Source organism: Schistocerca nitens, chromosome 3 (genome assembly GCF_023898315.1).
Source record: "Schistocerca nitens isolate TAMUIC-IGC-003100 chromosome 3, iqSchNite1.1, whole genome shotgun sequence".
NCBI classification, from domain to species: Eukaryota; Metazoa; Arthropoda; class Insecta; order Orthoptera; family Acrididae; genus Schistocerca; species Schistocerca nitens.
The window spans coordinates 882,965,404-882,986,608 of NC_064616.1; the positions used below are offsets into that span (position 1 = coordinate 882,965,404).

A 21,205-nucleotide genomic window follows, 5' to 3' on the forward strand; every position below is an offset into this window, starting at 1 on the left:
TAAGGGAGGAATGTAAACACATTGTTTAACGTATTCCCACAGGAAGAAGCCACATGGTGTTAAGTCAGGGGACCTAGGAGGCCAACAGTGTAAAGCCTGTTCTTGCGGTCCTGTACGCCCTATCCAACGTTGAGGCACATTGGCACTGAGGAAACTGTGCACATTGTTGTGCCAATGCGGTGGTGCTCCCATCTTGCTGATAGATGAAATTGTCAGAATCAAGTTGTGTGACTAACCAGTTCTGTAGCATTGCAAGAAATGATTGTCGTGTTACAGTTTCTTCCTTAAAAAAGTAGGGTCCATAAACCTTGCTTTGCGAAACAGCACAAAAAAATTTGGTGAATCACATTCGTGTTCAATTGTTTCATGAGGATTTTTGAGCCCCCATATACACACATTATGACGGTGAACCTCACTGCTAATATGGAAAGTTGCTTCATCGCTGAATATCAACCGTGACATAAAAGTGTCATCTTCCATGTCCTCTAGAATAGCATTGCTAAAGTCCACTCACTTCACTTTGTCAGTATCTTGAAGAGCTTTTACCAGTTGTAATCGGTATGGTTTGAGGGTTAAACAACGCTGTAACACACGCCACACTGTCATGCGTGATAAAGCAAGTTCTCGGGTAGCATGACACGTAGACTTGCGGGGGGCTCCGCTCAAATTCTCATTGGATTTGTTCCACTGTTTGTTCAGACACGTGTGGCCAGCCAGGACTCTTGCCTTTACAGAGGCACCCTGTTTCTTCAACCTGTTTATACCACTGTCGAATGTTCTTTGGTGGTGGTGGTTTACCACAAAATCGATTATGAAATGCACGCTGAACTTCAGTCACTGATTGAGTATGACTAAATTCAATAACACAATATGCCTTCTGTTGTGTGGACACCATATTGCACATCTAACGGATTTTTCTGAAACTGTAGACCATGCCAATTACATCTAGCACTGTTTCAGTTACATAGTGACATTTGCCTCAGTATTATTACAAGTTAAAATTGTGTCATTCTTTTTGGGGCACCCTGTATTTTAACATTTATGGGACACTTTACATGAATTAATCTGTAAGCCAGTAAAAATTAGGCTTAAAAGACTTCCTACTGTGGTCTACCCCCTTTAATAAAGTCGTGTGTGTGGGTGTTTTTTATTTATTTATTTATTCCTTTGAGAAACACCCATTAAGCATTTATTCAACTAGATTTTCAAGAGTGGTTTAACTTCCGTGATGTCAGATCAAAGTATGGTCCTCTGTAATGAGGGGGATGAAAGTGCAGTGTTGAAGAAACAGAAGAGTAGTGTGCTGAAGAACAACAGTAGAATTATGAAAGATAAATATATTAAAATCAATTTTATATGCAAGTTAAAGGAATCAAAATCGGATCTCTTGTCTTTTTGTGAGCAGTAGGCTCTGTGTCTCAGTAGCTCTGTGGTAAAGTGCTGGACTACAAATCCAAAAGTCTTGGGTCTGATTCCCAGTCAATCCTAGGATTGTTATGTCATTTCCCACTTCTTTCACCTCTGGCAATGTTTGTTGATGTGAAAAATGTCGAGTTACACTGTGGTTTGAAATCCATGTTAAACTGTAGTTCCCACTATAATTGACTGGGTAATTCAAAGATAAGAGGAAAGGAAAGACACGCCATCTCCAGCAGGACCATGCCTATTAAATGTGGTGTCCAAAATGATCTTCAGATTGAAGACAGTTTTACTTCCTTTTTTATACTACCAGTTGTGCCACTCAAAACACATCTCATAGACAGATTGTAAGGCCTCAAATTGTCATTGGATCCTCCCCACCACACAATAACTGGGATATATACTACACAAATTGTAAGAGAATTTCATTCTAGGATGAAATCCATTTGTGTTACTGAGCAAATAAAATATCTCACTCAAATGTAGTTCTGCTTTGGGAGAGAATGACTGTAATGGTAAGTGTGATGGGTGAGGCTATACTAGTGGTGATTTGATATTTAAGCTCTTATAGCATTTTGTGTAGATCACTATTTAACTTATTTTGATGTGTTTTTTATCTTACAGCACCAGAGACCATTGCTGATTATTGGATATACACTGATATACCACGAAATAGTGTTAATTTAGACAGTGTTGTTCAGTTAGGTTACAAAAAGGAAAATGTGACCATAAAGGAAGACAGAGATGATGGAAATAAATTGAAAGAATCAAGTTCAAAAGAGATTGACCATCATTTTATAAAGGATAGTGTGTCTAATGTCAATTTGCGCCAAACAAAGCGGATGTCAGTAACTGAGGTGCTGAGATTAGTTGGTGGCATTGTAACTGAGCATAACTATTCTTCATTGTATAACCCAGAGAAAATAATTCGAAGTAAACCCAGTCAGCAAGTCCCACTTGTAAATCCATTTCAGATATTGATTGAAGGCAAATCGGGAGTTTCTGTACTTAAAACATCAGCAAAACGTAGTGCTTCAGGTGGTCCACCTAAGAAGAGACGCATGTTAACAAAAAGTTCATCTGAGATTGAATATGATAAGCTTTTCAGGTTAGTTATGCATTGTGGATCTTGCAACATATTGTGAACAGTATATGTCGTGTATGTTACATGGAAATTTTATTTCCAGATCTTCATGGTAATTTTCAGTTGTTTGGCTGTTTGGTGAAGTTATGTTTGAGAGTTGTTATAATAGACTTTATTACTAATAAGTCTTACATGTGTGTTCCTTTAAAGAAGAAGAAGAAGAAGAAGAAGAAGAAGAAGAAGACAGAATACTGACTGTAATTTATTCGTTGTTTATCCAACTTGTGTGCATAGAAGATTATTTGAAGTGACCTTAGCATTGTGTGTGTTGGTAATGAAACAAACATTATTACTGCTGCAGTGGATGAATGAAATCGTGCAGAGATGAACAACTTTGCAAGTTGCCCTTGAAATTGATTGCACCTTTTTTGCACTATTATTAGATGAAAATTAAAGTTGTTTACTTCACTGAGAGCAAATATGTGTCAAAGTGAATTTTAAGTGTTATTTCAAATAGAACTCATTGCTGTAGTTGGTTATTTGTGTGTGAGCCATGTTTCTGGAGATTCTCTGATCACTTAATCCTAGAAGGCTGAACTTGGGGTTAGGGTCTGAACATTGACATTAACCACTAGGTGGCCATTGCACAGTTGTTCACCTGAAGTGGACTGATTCCAATAGACTTCATTAGACTCAAAGAAACTGTTCTAAAATTAATTAATATCAATATACAAGGCGTGCTTTTTAAGTAAGGTCCATTTGAACATAAGTACACAATGAAAGGTTATTTCAAAAAAGTAAATTTATTTTCAGAAAGTACATACTTCACTCTATTTTTTGACATAGTTGCCAAGTTTGTTGAAACACATATCATACGTCTCAACCAATTTTAAAATACCGTATTCATAAAAACTTGCTGCCTGTTCCGATAACGAAGAGTTCATTGCCGAACGAAGAGTTCATTGCCGTCTTCACGTCATCGTCATTGTAACGGTTGCCACTGAGGTGTTGTTTGAGGTGGAGGAACAGATGGTAATCGCTCTGCGCAAGATCAGGACTGTAGGATGGGTGATCTAAAACTTCCCAGCCAAAACTGTCCAATAAATCGTGGGTCTGACCTGCAGTGTGAGGTCTTGCATTGTCATGGAGAAGGACAATTACCTTTGTCAGCATGTCGTGTCTTTTGTTTTCAATCGCTCTGCGTAGTTTTCTCAGGGTTTGGTAGTATGCGTCTGCATTGATAGTGGTTTCTTGTTGCATGAAGTCAACCAACAAAACACGATGCATATCCCAAAACACCAACGCCATGATTTTGCGCTGGGGCAGAGTCTGTTTGGCCTTCACCTTTACAGGCAAGTGTGTGTGTCTCCATTCCATGCTCTGTTGCTTCGATTCGGACATGATATGCAAAACCCATGTTTCGTCTCCAGTTATGATCTGACTCAAGAAGCCGTCACCTTCTTCGTGATAACGAGTCAAGAACTTCATCGCACACTCAAATCTTTAGTTTTTGTGGTGCTCTGTTAGGAGTTTTGGGAACCAATGGGAGCATAGTTTCCTAAACTTTAGGTGTTCAGAAACAATGTTGTAAAGCACTGATCTCGACACATCAGGAAATTCGTTTGAGAGACTTGTTATTGTGAAGTGCCTGTTTTCACGAATTCTCACTTCAGCTGAAGCCACCAAATCGTCTGTAATCAAAGAAGGGCGACCGGAGCGGTCCTCATCATGGACGTTGTCATGGCCATCTTTGAATTCTCGTACCCACTTACGCACTTTGCTTTCACTCATAACAGTATCACCGTACACTTCGCAAATCTGCTGATGAATTTCTGCAGCAGACAGGTTCCTTGCTGAAAAAAACCGTATCACTGAGCGAACCTCACACGCGGCGGGCAAATTGATAGTCTTAAACATATTGTAAGCACAGAACAGAACCGTACAGGTTAGCTACAGAGCTGAAACTGAGCACAGTTGTTCCTGAGGCATGCCGGTACATGACGCATATGCTCGTTACAGTATGCGCACGAACTACTAGTGTCTACAATAAAACAGACCTTACTTAAAAAACACGCCTCGTATAAGGCGACTTTTGTGCGCTGAACAGGGAAGTTCAGAAAGTACAGAATTCCGATTCATGTCTGGTTATCCTTATCTAGGTTTCCCACAGTCTCTCAAAATCTGTTCATGCTAAACAGCAAAATAAATATTGGCCCTAAGTCATGATTTCTCTAAAACACATGAAATTCACTATAGTCAGTAATACATGTAACACATGTAAAGTGACAGTACAGTTGCCAGGAAGAAATGACTCTCTGTAAACCAGTTCACAACAAAATGTCAATAGAAGGCTCACAGTCAATCCATATAAGTTCCAATAACAGGAACAAGGTAGCACATGGTTTGTTGTCAGTAGGGCAGTCTACTGGATAACGAGTGAGTAGCATAATGTGTGATGAATGCCAAGTGAGGTGCTCAGGCTGTGGTGGTGGCTATTTGTGGCATATGATATCACATGACATACCTACCATATGGGACACATGACTACTTTTCTGTAGCCAGTGAGGCATTGCTCTCTGGTGAGACAGGGCCTACAGCTGCATGTCTATCTCTTGCAGGACACCAATGTCACTACCTGACACTGTAGTCCTATCCCCTGGGTTTGGTGCATAGGAATGGAAGTCACTCAAGACATTTCCATCTGTGCTGGTGGAGGAGGAGAATGGTTGCCCTGGCCTCCGGTAGTGTGACACTGAGGGTGTGGCCATTTAAATGTCCTGCGGAGGTGGTGAGGGGCAATCTATGCTGTGTGCGGCATCTGCTTACATGGAGGTACCCATTGCCGTGTGTTACTGTTTCACAGCTTGCAGTCTTGGTCCAGTCTGTGTGATGATGGGACCTTGTAAGATGTGGTAGTGCTCGGTAGCACCTCGATCACTAATATTGGCTGAGGCTGGGGCTGGAGCTGTTTGTTCAGTGGCTACAGTGCATGCATCAGCTGGTTCTGTGATGACCGAGGGAGCATGACTGGGAGCAGCAGCTTTGACTGATGTGCCTACAGTTCTTCTGGTGTTACCATTGCAGGTGAGCTCCACAATAGGTGGTTCTGGGAGGCTGCGACTGTAGTGCACCTTAGGGCTGAGCTTTCTTAATGGTGTGCGCACACACTAGTGTGCCAGGCCAGAAGTGTGCCAAATGTACATTTGACTGTCTTGTTTATGGGTACACTATTGTGGAGAACCATCTGCTGCAGGCATCTGCTCAGGATCTCTGCTGGGCTCTTCCTGTTGAGGGAAGAGATTTTGTAAGTGCTCGGGAACAATGTTAGGGCTGTCTCTCCACTGCTTTTGTTATTTGATGCTTAAATGTGGAGGCCATTCTCCCCACCTCACAGGTGCTTTATATATGGAACAGACTTGCTGAAAGCTATTTCTGTTATAGAAATTAGAAAATATTTTTGATGTTAATTTTAGTCCATTATCTGATACTAGTGTGGGGGATGCTTTTTGTTGACTAGATCCTAAATGGCACCCTGATCATAGCTTTTGCGCTGGTGAATGACATGAGGACAATGTATGGAAAATTGTGTAATGATTCCCCCCACCACTACTCACATGGATTCCTGAAAGGGCCAGTGAAATCCAGGTGGTATACATTACCATGGCTGTTAGTCAATACGAGAATATGGTCCATGGGGCCTGCTGCTACTTGGCACACTTTTGACGGTGATGTAAATATCTGGCCAGGATATGTGTTCAGTCAGATTTTCCAGTCTTGTTGTAAACCACTGGCTTTTGTGTTGCTGCAATAGAATCTGGAGTCAGAGAGCTGTGGATACAACTCTGTGTTGTCCCCGATTTTAATTGACAGAAGTTGTCGATATTTATTATGTTTGGCATCTGATAAAATATTTGCAGTTGCGTATCTGCTGACATTTTTCTGTTGCCAATCTGTTTTTAAGGAGTTAGGTACTTTGGAAAAAGTTGCATTAGTGCTTGTTTGCTGAGCAATGGCGTCTGTGTTGATGGTGGAAAATTGTGTATAGTTTTCTGTAGCTCCACATCTGGATTGAAATAGACTATTCATCTTTTTTGGTTGTGATAATGTATTAGCACTTGGGTGCATGTAATAAATTAATTTCACAATTGTAGGAGGTGAGGAAGACAGAGTCTTGAGAGTGAGTGAGTGAGTGAGTGAGCGTGCGTGCGTGTGTGCATGTGTGTGTGTGTGTGTGTGTGTGTGTAGGTGTGTAGGTGTGTAGTTTCACTTCCATTCATGAAGAATACTGTGTACATCATACTAACCTTTTGTAAGTGATTGCTTAATAAGGATGCCTTCTATTTGTTTGCCAGTCATCTGGCACCATACTGTTCAATTTTTTCTGTTGCTTTAGAGACGCAGGATGAAACTGAGATAGGCTGATAAGTGTGTCATGTCTTTCTTTCCACATTTGTGGAAAACAGGAATTAATTTTGAAATTGTCAGTGACTGTGGGAAAGTATCTGCCTGGAAAGAACAGTCACAGAGCTGTGTTAGTGATCCAGCACTAGTATGCACGTGTTTCTTGATGACAGTTGTTGGAATACCATCAATGTCAACTGCATAAGATTTTTTAAAACATCTAGGGGCTTTTATATTATCACCTTTAGTGATTATTCTAATGAATATTGAGTGTGTACACATGTGAATTTTTGATTTACTGCTTAGTATTTCATGTTTGGGCTATTTGTAACTAATTCTTTAACTCTGCTTGGAAAGAAATAGTTGAAAGTGTCACTGCAGCTTTAGGATTAGTTATTATGTTGTTGTGTTTAATTTCTGTGCTTGTGTGCATTACTTTGTTTTCCTCCTCTTGCCCTTTTTACAATATTACACATTGCTATTGCTTTTACTTTATTGTTTGATTTGTTAATTTACTCATCTACACGTATACTCTGCAAATCACATTTAAGTGGCTGGCAGATGGTTCATCAAACCACCTTGACAAGAATTCTCTGTTATTCCAAACTCGAACGGCACATGGAAAAAAGTGGACACCTATATCTTTCCATGCGAGGTCTGATTTCCATTATTTTATTATGATGATCATTTCCCCATATGTAGGTTGGTGTCAACAAAATATTTTCGCATTCAGAAGAGGAAGTTGGTGATCGAAATTTCGTGAGAAGATTCTACTGCAATGAAAAATATCCTTGTTTCAATGATGTCCACCCCAACTCCTGTATCATGTCAGTGATACTCTCTCCTCTTTTTCTCAATAATAAAAAATGTGCTGCTCTTCTGTTGTGAACTTTCTCGATGTACTCCACACAGCAGTACTCCACAAGAGGACAGATAAGTGTTGTGTAGGCAGTTTGTTTAGTAGATCTGTTGCATCTTCTAAGTGCTCTGCCAATAAAACACAGTCTTTGGTTCACCTTCCCCACATTTTCTATGTGTTCTCTCCAATGAAAGTTGTTCGTAATTGTGTTTCTTAGGTATTTAGTTGAATTTATGGCCTTTAGATTTGACTGATTTATCATGTAACCGAAATTTAATGGATTCCCTTTAGCACTCATATGGATGACCTCACACTTTTCATTATTGAGGGTGAACTACCAATTTTTGCACCATACAGATATCTTTTCTAAATCATTGTGCAGTTTGTTTTGATCTTCTGATTACTTTTTTAGATGATAAATAAGAGCATCATCTGCAAACAACATAAGGCGACTGCTCAGATTGCATGCTTTGCTTAGGACACAGTGTAACTTCCATAGTATTTGAGTAATTGAGGAGGTCATTACTTTGTATGCAAAACTTATGGAGTATTCCGTTATTGTTGCAGAAGGATTTTACAGCTGGTGTAATCTAATTCTTGTTTCCCTTTTTGTTATTTAGTCTTACTGTTTTTGTGGAAATGCCTCTTCAGAGAGGTGGACCATTGTGTTAAGACATATGTTAATGTTTTAGATGTCATAATTTACTGAATATATCTCTCTGTTCACTTTCCTTTACTTAAGGAGGCCATTCATTTTGTTTAAGCTATCCTGAGTGAAATACCTTCATAAAGTTTTAGGATTGATTGGATATGAGATATCTTTATTTACATCAACATTTAGTACGAGAGCTTGGTGGCTACTAAATCCTGCATTGTATAATTGTATCATTGAGCTTAGTTGATGTTAATTTACAAGAATTTGTTTTAAGGCTATCTTGCATGTAGATGTTTTCTGGTGCACTCATGCAGTCCATGCAGAGTATAATGTGTAAATGATTGAAATATTTCTCACTGCTTCCATTTTGTGTGAGAAAGTCAATTTAAAGTCACAACATAAAATTACACTGTGTTTCACTGGCTTACTTTGCTGAAAAACCATTTCAATTTCTGCAGGAAATCATTAAGATTACGGGAGATGGTAAATTGTATCCACAATGAGATTTAGATTTGTAAGTTTTGTGGATGCACTTTCAAAGATTTTGTCTTCCCCCTATTTCTTTTACGGCAGGTAATGGGTTAGATTCAGTATGTTGTTTCATGAAAATTGTGACCACCACCCTTTTTATAAATGGTTGTGGACAGTGAAATGAACATTACAGTGGTGCAGAGTAGGGGTTCTGCAAGGCATACTACTGAGACATCACTGAGCTCATTGGTTAGCTGAATGTTTAAGTCCTGAATTTTGTTGGGTAAAGATTAGAAACTGTGACAGTTAATTTTCAGATTTGTATTGAGTTTTCTGGAGAAACTTCATGTCATATTTACTGTGTCACTGACCTTCATTTTAAATTCTGCTGCATTCAATATAAAGTGGCTTCAGAGACGTGCTGTTTCTGTTGGTCACCCTTGGGTGCAGGTTCATCTTTTAATTTGACCACTGTACTGTGTACTGTCTTTTTTTGGGGGGGGGGGGCAGTGTTGCCTTGACGGAATGACATAATATGCTTTGGTCAGATACCACACTATTTTTGTTTCTTTCTTTTTTATACAGAGAGGACAAACTAGCACATTTTGAACCACAATTGCTTAGAGGAGCTGTGTTTGAGTTTCATACCTGACTGATTTGGAGGGTCAGAGAGTTTCCATTTTCCGTCATTGAGTTCTTGACCTATTGGCCTAGTATTGTTTATACAGTATACTCACTTGTACCCTTTTCTTCTTCTGACTTGTTTACTGTGATGAGTTGTTTACTGTGATCCATTTGCTCATAAGTAGCTGGTTTTGATTTATGACCTTTGAGTTTGTATTTTCTTCAATGGATATCAGGAAGACCACTCAAACAAATAAGCTCTTTGTCATGCTTGTTTATGTGGAACCCACGTGTTGTGAAATGGTTTCCATTTAATCTCTCTAAGTTAGAGTTTATAGCAACCTTTTTTTTTAAAGGCATTTTTTGCAAAATTAAGTCTCAGAATCAGATGGAGATTTGAACCTGACCTTGTTTCCCTCACTGACTGTTCGATCTTATTTTTTAAGGTGGTTTGTTCGCATTCCGGTTGTATTAATTTAGGCTTTATATTTTGTACAACATTAAACTGTACATGATCACTAATTCTATCCAGCACCAAGTGGTTACCAAGTGTTATGTTGTGTATGTGTGTGTTTCCCCATGTTTGGTACACTCATAAACAGAAACTGGCTCTGTTTTATACAAGTTGTGTTCAAAAAGTAAGGTGACTATATATTTTTATGAAAAAATATTTATTTATTCATCAATATTCACGTTGCTGCCTTCAAAGTAATCCCCCTCAGATACAATATACTTGTGCCAACATTTCTTCCAATCCTTGATGCACTTCTCTTAAGCACTTTGTGGTACAGCCTTGGAGTACTTCCAGCAATGCAGTTTTTATTTCCTCAGTTGTTAAAAACCTTTGTCGTTTAGTAGGTCTCTTCAGTTTTGGGAACAGGAAAAAGTCGCTGGGGGCCAAATCTGGTGAATATGGTGGCAGAGGCAGGATCGTAGTGTTGTTTTCGGCCAAAAAAATCTCTCACAAGCAATGATGAATGAGCAGGTGCATTGTCGTGATGCAAAATCCATGAATTGTTTCTCCACAATTCCGGACTTTTTTGCATATTGCTTCTTGAAAACAGCGCAAAATATCAAGGTAAAATTCCTTATTGAGTGTACGACCTTGAGGCAAAACTTCATGATCCATTACGCCATGGCAATTGAAAAAAACAGCGAGCAAAACTTTGACACTTGGCGTGCTTTTTTTTTTTTATCTTGGCTCTCTGGGATGCTTCCATTGGGATGATTGGGCTTTGGTTTTAGTGTCCTAACTGTGAAACCATGTTTCGTCACCAGTTATGACTCTTTTGAGCAAATCAGGATCATCATTGACATCATTCAAGAGCTCCTGAGTGATGCTCATGCGACGTTTCTTCTCATCAAAATTGAGAAGTTTTGGAACAAACTTCGCTACCACATGTCTCATTCCCAAAACATCCAAAAAAATTGCATGACACGAGCCAATCTTATGGTAATCGATGATTTTTAAAAACAGTTTTCTTCACAGCTTTGACATTATCAACTGTTGTTGTGTTGAGGTGTCCAGAGCGAGGTTCGTCATTGGCATCTTTTTGGCCATCTTGGAAGACCTTCTACCACTTGTAAACATTTTTTTTTGTTGATGTGCTGGGGCATCCAGAGCAAGGTTCATCATTGGCATCTTCTTGGCCATCTTGGAAGAGTGCATACCATTTGTAAACATTTTTTTTTACTTAGAGCAGACTCAACATATGCCACTGTCAACATTTCAAGTATATTAGAGCACTTTATTCCATTTTTCACACAAAATGTGATGCAAATTCCTTGTTCCATTTTTTATAATAACCGAAAATCATCGAACACACTAAAACATGACTAACCTATCTATCAAAAACAAATGAAGTATGCTGATCGTGAATCGAATGTACATTGCCCATGCAATTTGAAAAGTTACCGTACTTTTTGAACAACCCTCATATTTCAATGCATTAGCTTTGTGTACCTAGGAAGTTTGTTTACATATGGATTGTGTCATGATAAGTCTAAAATCAAACATAACGCCAGACTGTAGTTGAATATTATTCGTAATCAGCACTTGGTTTCGAGCATAGTTTAAAGCTTGATTTCTTCTCTCAATTTGCTCTCCTAGCAAACACCACTTTTTGTTACAGATATTTACATTTAGGTGGGGATTATGTGTTTGTATTGTCCATTTTTACTGTTTTTTCCCATTAAATTGCAGTTCTGTTCTATTTTGACTGATTATCATAATTGACATTGTTGCACTATTTCTTGTTCCAGAGATGCAGTTATGTGTTTCTATGTTTGCAGTATACTGTTTACTGTGAATTCTGCAGCGTGTATAATGCATTGGTGGCATGTCCGCTGGTCATCATTATTAAAGTATTTCAGGTGTACCTTGACACACTTGTCTTTGACATGTTGGGCATCATTTACGTGTGCATTGCATATACATTTCAGCTGTGTGTTTGAGGTACCAGCATTGATAAGGCTTGGACTGAAACAAGTGCAAATTTAGATTTGTCAGGATCTTCAGTGGATTGTGTGCAAAACTCATTGTGGCATATCTCAGTTTCATCAGTGCATGTGATAAAGATTGTCTTCTTCACTGTGTCCCTTAAAGTAAATGTTCAAGGAATAATGTGGAACTCATTTGCTTTGTGGTGAAGGAACTGTGAGTTTCTTCTTTGACTGCTAAGGAATGATTTATCAGTGTATAGTGCTTCCACATTCATTAGTTATTCGAGCTTATTACACGTAAGTTTTTAAGATGGGGCAACACATCCAACAAAAACACAATTATACATATATTTGCTACCCTAATATTGAGTGTGTGCTGTACCTTTCATGCAACCCACATCTTTCCCTGTGTTGCTACATTTCACCTTGTATGGATGCTGAAATACAGGACAATTGTTCAAAATCATCAGATACCATTCTGAAGAGTGTGGAATCAATTTTAGTGACAGTGTCAGTAAGTGGATTCCAGCAGTTAATGTTGAATCAACCAACACAATGGGCAGAAGAAGGCTGTGTTTGAAAGGCCAATGTAACTAAGTTGCAGCGTAAATTATTTCATAAGCTATATATGCATTGTAACTTTTATTCACACTTTTCAAGATTGCATAAAATAACGAAATAGGTGTATGCTATTCATTACGAAAATATTTGTATTATTTATTACACCTTTTTCTCTTGTGAGTAATGTAGAAGTATGAATCAGCATTTACTTTATCTCTCTGAAACATACACTTAATCTTGTGTTATTATTCAGTAGTGAAAATACTATGATACACTCTTTTGTTGTGCATTAGATTAGCTGCAGAGAAGGGTAAGACTCTCCCATGGCACCAAGCTGTAAGCTTCTTACTTCACCGACTTCCCCTGGTGACAGATAAAGCAGCTTCTCAAGAATATTCGAGGTTTCATCCATACGCTGCCAAATCAGTGGATCAGTATCACTCTTGGAGTATGGCAAGACAATGTGCCGCACAGGTATTTTGAAGTTTAGCTATTTAATTCTATACATCAGTACTGTGATGTTTTCATAGGTTAATCATCTTTTAATAAATTGTTTACAATTGTTACGAGAATGTAGCTTAGTGTCTGTATATAAACAGTAGGTTAAGACTAAATATGGAAATTTTTATGTTGTCTTTTGTTATCCTTAGAATACTGCCCTATTGTAGCAGTTAATTATTAACTACCATGAACTCCTTTTTTTTTGATTGAGTAATATGCTTTTATGATGATGTATTGATCTCATAGTCTGATTACACAGATTTATGTGCTGTTACTTTTCTGCATTTTACGAGGCTGATTCAAATGAAAATCTTAAAAGTTCCATAAAATTTTGAAAAATTGTATGATGGAATTGGCAGGTGGCAGTAGTGTTCTTTGAGGTTCAGAAAGTGACTGATTGCTGACTGGTGGCAGAGAGATGCAGGAGAAGGCAGCAGCAACCACAACAAGATGGCCGCCCTACTGTCAACCTGCACCGTGATTGAGCAGCAATCTGTGATAGGTGTCAGACCAATCGAAATTCACTACAGAATGAAAGTGCAGTACGGTGATTCATGTTGGTAGTTGCAGAAAGTGAGTGAGTGGTGTAGGAAGTTTAAAAGTGGTGTAACTTCTGTGGAGGATGCTCCCAGAGCAGGGCAGGCTCACTGTGTAGTGACGGATGAGAACATTGTGTTAGTGGAGGAGCTTGTAAAGGAGAACAGATGTGTAACTCTGAATGAAGTAGCCACCAGTTTGAAGATTAGTATTGGTTCAGTGCAGAATATGGTTCACAATGTGCTGCACTTCAGTAAGGTGCCTTTAAGGTGGGTGCCACATTAGTTGGCTGCCGAATTGAAAGACTGTCCCGTCGATGCCTGTTAAGAACTTTAGCATCGTTTTCACGTTGAAGGTGATGCATTTCTGGGAAAAATTGTTACAATCAATGAGATTTGGGTCCACCACCACCCCACCAGAAATGAAAATGTCAAGTGAAGAATGGTGCCACAGCTCATTGCTGAAACCAAAAAAGTTCCACACTCAACTGTCTGCCAGAAAAGTCATGCTCATTCTCTTCTGGGATGCGAATGGAGTAATTTTGAAGCCTTACATGGATAGGGGAGTGATGATAACCAACACCTCTTATTCAGACATGCTGAAAAATCAATTTTGCCCTGCAATCAGAAGTAAACGATGAGGACTTACGACTTCAGGAGTATTGCTACTGCGTGAAAATGCCTGGCCACATAGATTGCTTAAGAAATTGAGACTATTCAGAAAATTAAATTTAAATGTCTGGTACATCCTTCTTATTCACCAGACCTCACCCCTAGTCTTTTATCTGTTTGGTGCACTCAAAGAAGCAATGAAAGGCAGGCATTTCAGAAGTGACAAGGAGTTGAAAACCATGTTGTGTGACTGGCTACAGACACAACCAAAAGACTTCATTCATTGTGGTATCTATTCATTTCCAAAGCAGTCGATTACGTGCATTCAGTGTCAGGGAGGCTAGGTCAAAAAATGACATGCAAGTTTTTTGTTCATTTTCACAATTAAAAATGTTATATTAGTTTTAAGGGTTTAATTTGAATCACCCTTGTACATACTTTTTCCACCACTTTCTATTAAATAAATGAGGCACCTGTGCTGTGACCTTTTTTTTTTTTTGTTTTCCCTGTTTTCATAAAAATAGTTCCTTTGTACTATATAGTGTACTGCATGCTTCAAAAACACTTTTAGATTGGATAATGTATTAGGAATGTGTGAAAATTCACAAAACAGTGAGAGACTTTGTTATGAATCATGACTGTTGGTGTGAGTTTGTAATAGTTTGTCTAACCTTCACAAAGATGAGTAACACAGTTGTTAATCATAGTTGTGTTAAGTGACAGCCAGAGCGAGAGCACCAGCAGCAGCGAGTACTGTTTGTATAAAGCGTTTATTTTGCATTTTGTTTACGACCTTCCACTAAGGAAGGGATTCTATTTGTGTTTATCTGCTCTGCATAGAAACTAACAGTTCTTGATCGTTAGGAGAGAAATTTATTTTGTACTTATTTGCTGCGCTTAGCTTTTAAATAGTTTTTCTGGGAAAACCTAGCGTAGTTTTCGCGTCTCGTATTTCAGTGAGTGTTTCTTGATTATCAGAGTAGCTCATCAGAAGATTATCTTGGGAATTTGTCACCGTATAGAGTAGGGTAAACATAGTCATGTGTAGGGACTGTGGTTGTTGTGAGCGGACGCAAGGAGAATTGGCCACTCTTCGGGGGCAGGTGGAGGCTTTGTCTGTTAGGCTCATCGAGCTCGAGGCGCAGGCGTCGGCTCGTAGTGGCGTTGGGGCAACTGTGGTGAGACCTATGCCTACTTCGGTGGCCTTGGAATCACATGGAACCCCTGATGTCGCTGCGTCTTCCGGCAGTGAGCATCTTACCGGTCAGCCATCACTCCAGGGTGAATGGCGGACAGTGGTGGGCTCGCGTGTGCCTGGCCGAAAGGCGAAGGTGGGATCTGGCCGCGTGGCAGCTGCCTTACCCCTTTCCAACAGGTACGGGGTGCTTCCTAGTGGTGATGACATCGTTTCCGAGCCACCACAGGATGCCTCGCCTGTTGGGCCAGTGGCCGATTCTCCGGCAAGGTCCCGACAGTCACAGAGGGCGGGCCTATTAGTTATAGGGAGCTCCAACGTTAGGCGGGTTATGGAGCCCCTCAGGAAAATAGCGGGTAGGTCGGGGAAGAATGCCAGTGTGCACTCGGTGTGCTTGCCGGGGGGTCTCGTCCGTAATGTGGAGGAGGTCCTTCCGGCAGCTATTGAACGCACTGGGTGTGACCGGCTGCAGATAGTAGCACATGTCGGAACGAATGACGCCTGCCGCTTGGGTTCTGAGGCCATCCTTGGTTCCTTCCGGCGGCTGGCTGATTTGGTGAAGACAACCAGCATCGCACGCGGAGTGCAAGCTGAGCTTAATATCTGCAGCATAGTGCCCAGAGTCGATCGCGGTCCTCTGGTTTGGAGCCGTGTGGAGGGTCTAAACCAGAGGCTCAGACGACTCTGCGACTATAATGGTTGCAAATTCATCGACCTCCGTTATTGGGTGGAGAACTGTAGGGCCCCCCTAGACAGGTCAGGCGTGCACTACACACCGGAAGCAGCTACTAGGGTAGCAGAGTACGTGTGGCGTGCACACGGGGGTTTTTTAGGTTAGAGGGACCCCCCCTTGGGCGAAACGATAAAATACCTGACGGCTTACCAGAGAGAACATCAGCATCGTTGATAAAGAACGTCCGTCCTCAGAGACCAAAAACAGGAAAAGTTAACGTAATATTGGTAAACTGCAGGAGTATCCAGGGCAAGGTTCCTGAATTAGTATCGCTTATTGAAGGAAATAGTGCGCATATAGTATTAGGAACGGAAAGTTGGTTAAAACCGGAAGTGAACAGTAACGAAATCCTAGACACAGAATGGAATATATACCGCAAGGATAGGATAAACGCCAATGGTGGAGGAGTATTTATAGCAGTAAAGAATTCAATAATATCCAGTGAAGTTATTAGCGAATGCGAATGTGAAATAATCTGGGTTAAGTTAAGTATCAAAGGTGGGTCAGATATGATAGTCGGATGCTTCTATAGACCACCTGCATCAGCAACCGTAGTAGTTGAGCGCCTCAGAGAGAACCTGCAGAACGTCGTGAAGAAGTTTCGTGATCATACTATTGTAATAGGGGGAGACTTCAATCTACCAGGTATAGAATGGGATAGTCACACAATCAGAACTGGAGCCAGGGACAGAGACTCTTGTGACATTATCCTGACTGCCTTGTCCGAGAATTACTTCGAGCAGATAGTTAGAGAACCAACTCGTGAAGCTAACGTTTTAGACCTCATAGCAACAAATAGACCGGAACTTTTCGACTCCGTGAATGTAGAAGAGGGTATCAGTGATCATAAGTCAGTGGTTGCATCAATGACTACAAGTGTAATAAGAAATGCCAAGAAAGGAAGGAAAATATATTTGCTTAACAAGAGTGATAGGGCACAAATCGCAGAATATCTGAGTGACCACCATCAAACGTTCATTTCTGAGGACGAGGATGTGGAACAAAAATGGAAAAAATTCAGAAACATCGTCCAGTACGCCTTAGATAAGTTCGTACCGACTAAGGTCCAAAGCGAGGGGAAAGATCCACCGTGGTATAACAATCATGTACGAAAGGTACTACGGAAACAAAGAAAGCTTCATCATAGGTTTAAGAGTAGTCGAATCATAGCTGATAAGGAAAAGCTGAACGAAGCGAAAAAGAGCGTAAAGAGAGCAATGAGAGAAGCATTCAACGAATTCGAACATAAAACATTGGCAAACAATCTAAACAAGAACCCTAAAAAGTTTTGGTCATATGTAAAATCGGTAAGCGGATCTAAATCCCCTATTCAGTCACTCGTTGACCACAATGGCACCGAAACAGAGGACGACCGAAGAAAGGCAGAAATACTGAATTCAGTGTTCCGAAACTGTTTCACTGCGGAAAATCGTAACACGGTCCCTGACTTCAGCCGTCGCACGGACGCCAAAATGGAAAATATTGAAATAAACGATATCGGAATTGAAAAACAACTGCTATCACTTAGTAGCGGAAAAGCATCCGGACCAGACGAGATACCCGTAAGATTCTACAGTGATTATGCTAAAGAACTTGCCCCCTTTCTATCAGCAATTTATCGTAGATCTCTGGAAGAACGTAAAGTACCTAGCGACTGGAAGAAAGCGCAGGTCGTTCCCATTTTCAAGAAGGGTCATAAATCAGATGCGAATAATTATAGGCCTATTTTGCTTACGTCAATCTGTTGTAGAATAATGGAACATGTTTTATGTTCTCGTATTATGACGTTCTTAGATAATACAAATCTCCTTCATCATAACCAACATGGATTCCGGAAACAGAGATCATGTGAAACTCAGCTCGCCCTATTTGTCCAAGAAATTCACAGTGCCGTAGACACTGGCGAGCAGATTGATGCCGTATTCCTGGACTTCAGGAAGGCATTTGATACGGTTCCGCACTTACGTTTAGTGAAAAAAATACGAGCTTACGGAATATCGGACCAGGTTTGTGATTGGATTCAGGATTTCCTAGAAGAAAGAACACAACATGTCATTCTTAACGGTTCAAAATCTGCAGATGTAGAGGTAATTTCGGGAGTACCGCAAGGAAGCGTGATAGGACCTTTATTGTTTACAATATACATAAATGACTTCGTTGACAACATCGGTAGCTCCGTGAGGCTATTTGCAGATGACACGGTTGTCTACAAGAAAGTAGCAACATCAGAAGACTCGTACGTACTCCAGGAAGACCTGCAGAGGATTAATGAATGGTGCGACAGCTGGCAGCTTTCCCTAAACGTAGATAAATGTAATATAATGCGCATACACAGGGGCAGAAATCCATTCCAGTACGATTATGCCATAGGTGGTAAATCATTGGAAGCGGTAACGACCGTAAAATACTTAGGAGTTACTATCCGGAGCGATCTGAAGTGGAATGATCACATAAAACAAATAGTGGGAAAAGCAGGCGCCAGGTTGAGATTCATAGGAAGAATTCTAAGAAAATGTGACTCATCGACGAAAGAAGTAGCTTACAAAACGCTTGTTCGTCCGATTCTTGAGTATTGCTCATCAGTATGGGACCCTTACCAGGTTGGATTAATAGAAGAGATAGACATGATCCAGCGAAAAGCAGCGCGATTCGTCATGGGGACATTTAGTCAGCGCGAGAGCGTTACGGAGATGCTGAACAAGCTCCAGTGGCGGACACTTCAAGAAAGGCGTTACGCAATACGGAGAGGTTTATTATCGAAATTACGAGAGAGCACATTCCGGGAAGAGATGGGCAACGTATTACTACCGCCCACATATATCTCGCGTAATGATCACAACGAAAAGATCAGAGAAATTAGAGCAAATACGGAGACTTACAAGCAGTCGTTCTTCCCACGCACAATTCGTGAATGGAACAGGGAAGGGGGGATCAGATAGTGGTACAATAAGTACCCTCCGCCACACACCGTAAGGTGGCTCGCGGAGTATAGATGTAGATGTAGATAGATGTAATGGGTCCAACACATTTTGTAGAGAACAATGAAGGCAAATTTTGAGCAGCAATAAAAATTTTTAGTAAAATAAGTGGTGTGTGGTCCAAATGCAAACTAAGTTAATGAAGTTCATGCTTGCTGTAAGCCACCAATACTTTTTACTTAGTAATAGTTAAATTAATTTAAACATGGTCATATGAGCTCTCAAGATGTGGCTCATTCTCAAAGACCAGTTGAGGTTTCATCTAAAGATATGTTGGGTATAATTCTTATTATCATAACAGAAGAAAATTCTTAACTTTTGTTGATTTGATGAAATATACATTTAGTGCAATACATTTGCAATGAGATCATCAAAGATTTTGAAAATGTCATAAAAAAAGAATATATAATACATAAAAACTAATGAGTATAATTATGTCATTTCAGAGATCGTAAGTGAAATGGTTCTTATGAATGGGGAGGGAGGGGGGGGGGGAGGGGGGACAACCCACACACATTTTTGTTTTAAGAGGTAAGAGCAAACTTGTAACAAAGTATGGACATGTACAGTACAGTGGGGTGTGTATGATAATTATAAGGTAATTGTAGCCATCCATCATTAAAGAGAAAATCATTATCTAGAACACTTATTTACATTGATCACATTTGTGTACTCAAGACGTGCATAAATCAGATTTTACATTACATGCACATTATTTAATATTATTAATGATATGTACAGATTAATCAGTTCTGCTAAGAAATTTGTCAGTGAATTAAGAATGAACACCAATATTTGTTTGGCTGCTCTTAAACTGAATGTTATTATCAGTTTAGATTTTTATGGGTGCTTACAAATTATTTTTTATTTACTTGTATCAGAAGCATGCTCAATATATACATGATTACATAACAGTCACATATATAGATAACAAAATAAATAAATAAATTAATTAATTAAAAATACAAAGGACTTGACCAAATCTGCAGTCAGATAACATTTTTCCAAAACTGAGCCATACGTAGAGGGCATTGCCACTAGCAAGTAATAGATCTCATTCTGAGCATGAAAGTGAGCAGAGAGTTCATTGTGACATGTGGCACATGTTCCTGAATAACAGACATATTTATTGACAAAAGTAAGTGCCTTTAAATCTTTTAAATTATTCTTATCTCTATGAGGGTAAGTCAGTAAGTATCTGCACTTCCATTCTAATTGTCTTTAGGGTCACAGTATGAGTTAGTGTGCTCAGCTACTAGAAGACATCATTCTCTTTGCTTGTGGCCAAGTTTCACCATTGTCACATCAGACTTCCTGGCAGATTAAAACTGTGTGCCAGACCGAGACTCAAACTCAGGACCTTTGCCTTTCGTGAGCAAGTTTCAAGAAAGTTTTGTATCAGTGCACAGTCCACTGCAGAGTGAAAATTTCATTCTGGAAACATTGTCACATCAGTTTGCTTTCTGCTCTCATGAGATAAACATTGTTGTACTTTTGAAAAAGAAAACAAAAAAGAAAAAAAAATTCTGCAACCTGTTTTCTTGTGGTCTGAAGGTGTATAAGGAGCTGAAATCCATAAACGACGTTCAGCACAATATGGGTCCAATGCTTTATCATGGTTGGTTGATTTGGGAGAGGGGACCAAACAGTGGAGTCATCTTTCATTTTAACATGATGAAGTGCTTGCCAGTAGATTGAACAATTCAAAAATGGCCAAACAACCATGAAGCATGAAGAAAGAGCAGATCGTCCAGTCACATCCTGTTATAACTTCAAGTAGAACAAATATATTTCAAGGAAGATGCAATACTTGAAAGTCACAGATCAAGTAAACAGAGTAAGACGTGTGTACGCTTTAACAGTCAAATCATAACTGAGTCTGAGTCTAGCAGTCGCTGGCTGGCTGGCCGCTTAGGTGGCACTTCTGCTGCATGGCTGGCAGACAGCGCCGCATGTAGAGGACACGCGTAACTGCGCGGCGGCACTTTGAAAGATCGACGAGTCACAACACATCCACAGCTGATACTAACACTGAGCATGTCCATAACCTGATTTTTAATAACTAACAAGTGAATATTGATGAAGTGCCAAACCAAAAGCATATTAGTAATGATTCTGCTTGTGATGTCATTTA

The 21,205-nt window shown here is 39.8% G+C and overlaps 1 protein-coding gene across 1 annotated transcript in view; it reads left to right on the top strand.

Moving 5' to 3' along the window:
- The window catches only part of LOC126248929 (uncharacterized), a 148,430-nt gene that overhangs the window by 97,669 nt on the left and 29,556 nt on the right, over positions 1 to 21,205 (top strand). Inside the window, exons 7-8 of the mRNA XM_049950436.1 lie at positions 2,044 to 2,527; positions 12,810 to 12,990. Coding sequence (XP_049806393.1) covers positions 2,044 to 2,527; positions 12,810 to 12,990 — 665 coding nt within the window. The remainder of the gene's footprint in view (positions 1 to 2,043; positions 2,528 to 12,809; positions 12,991 to 21,205) is intronic.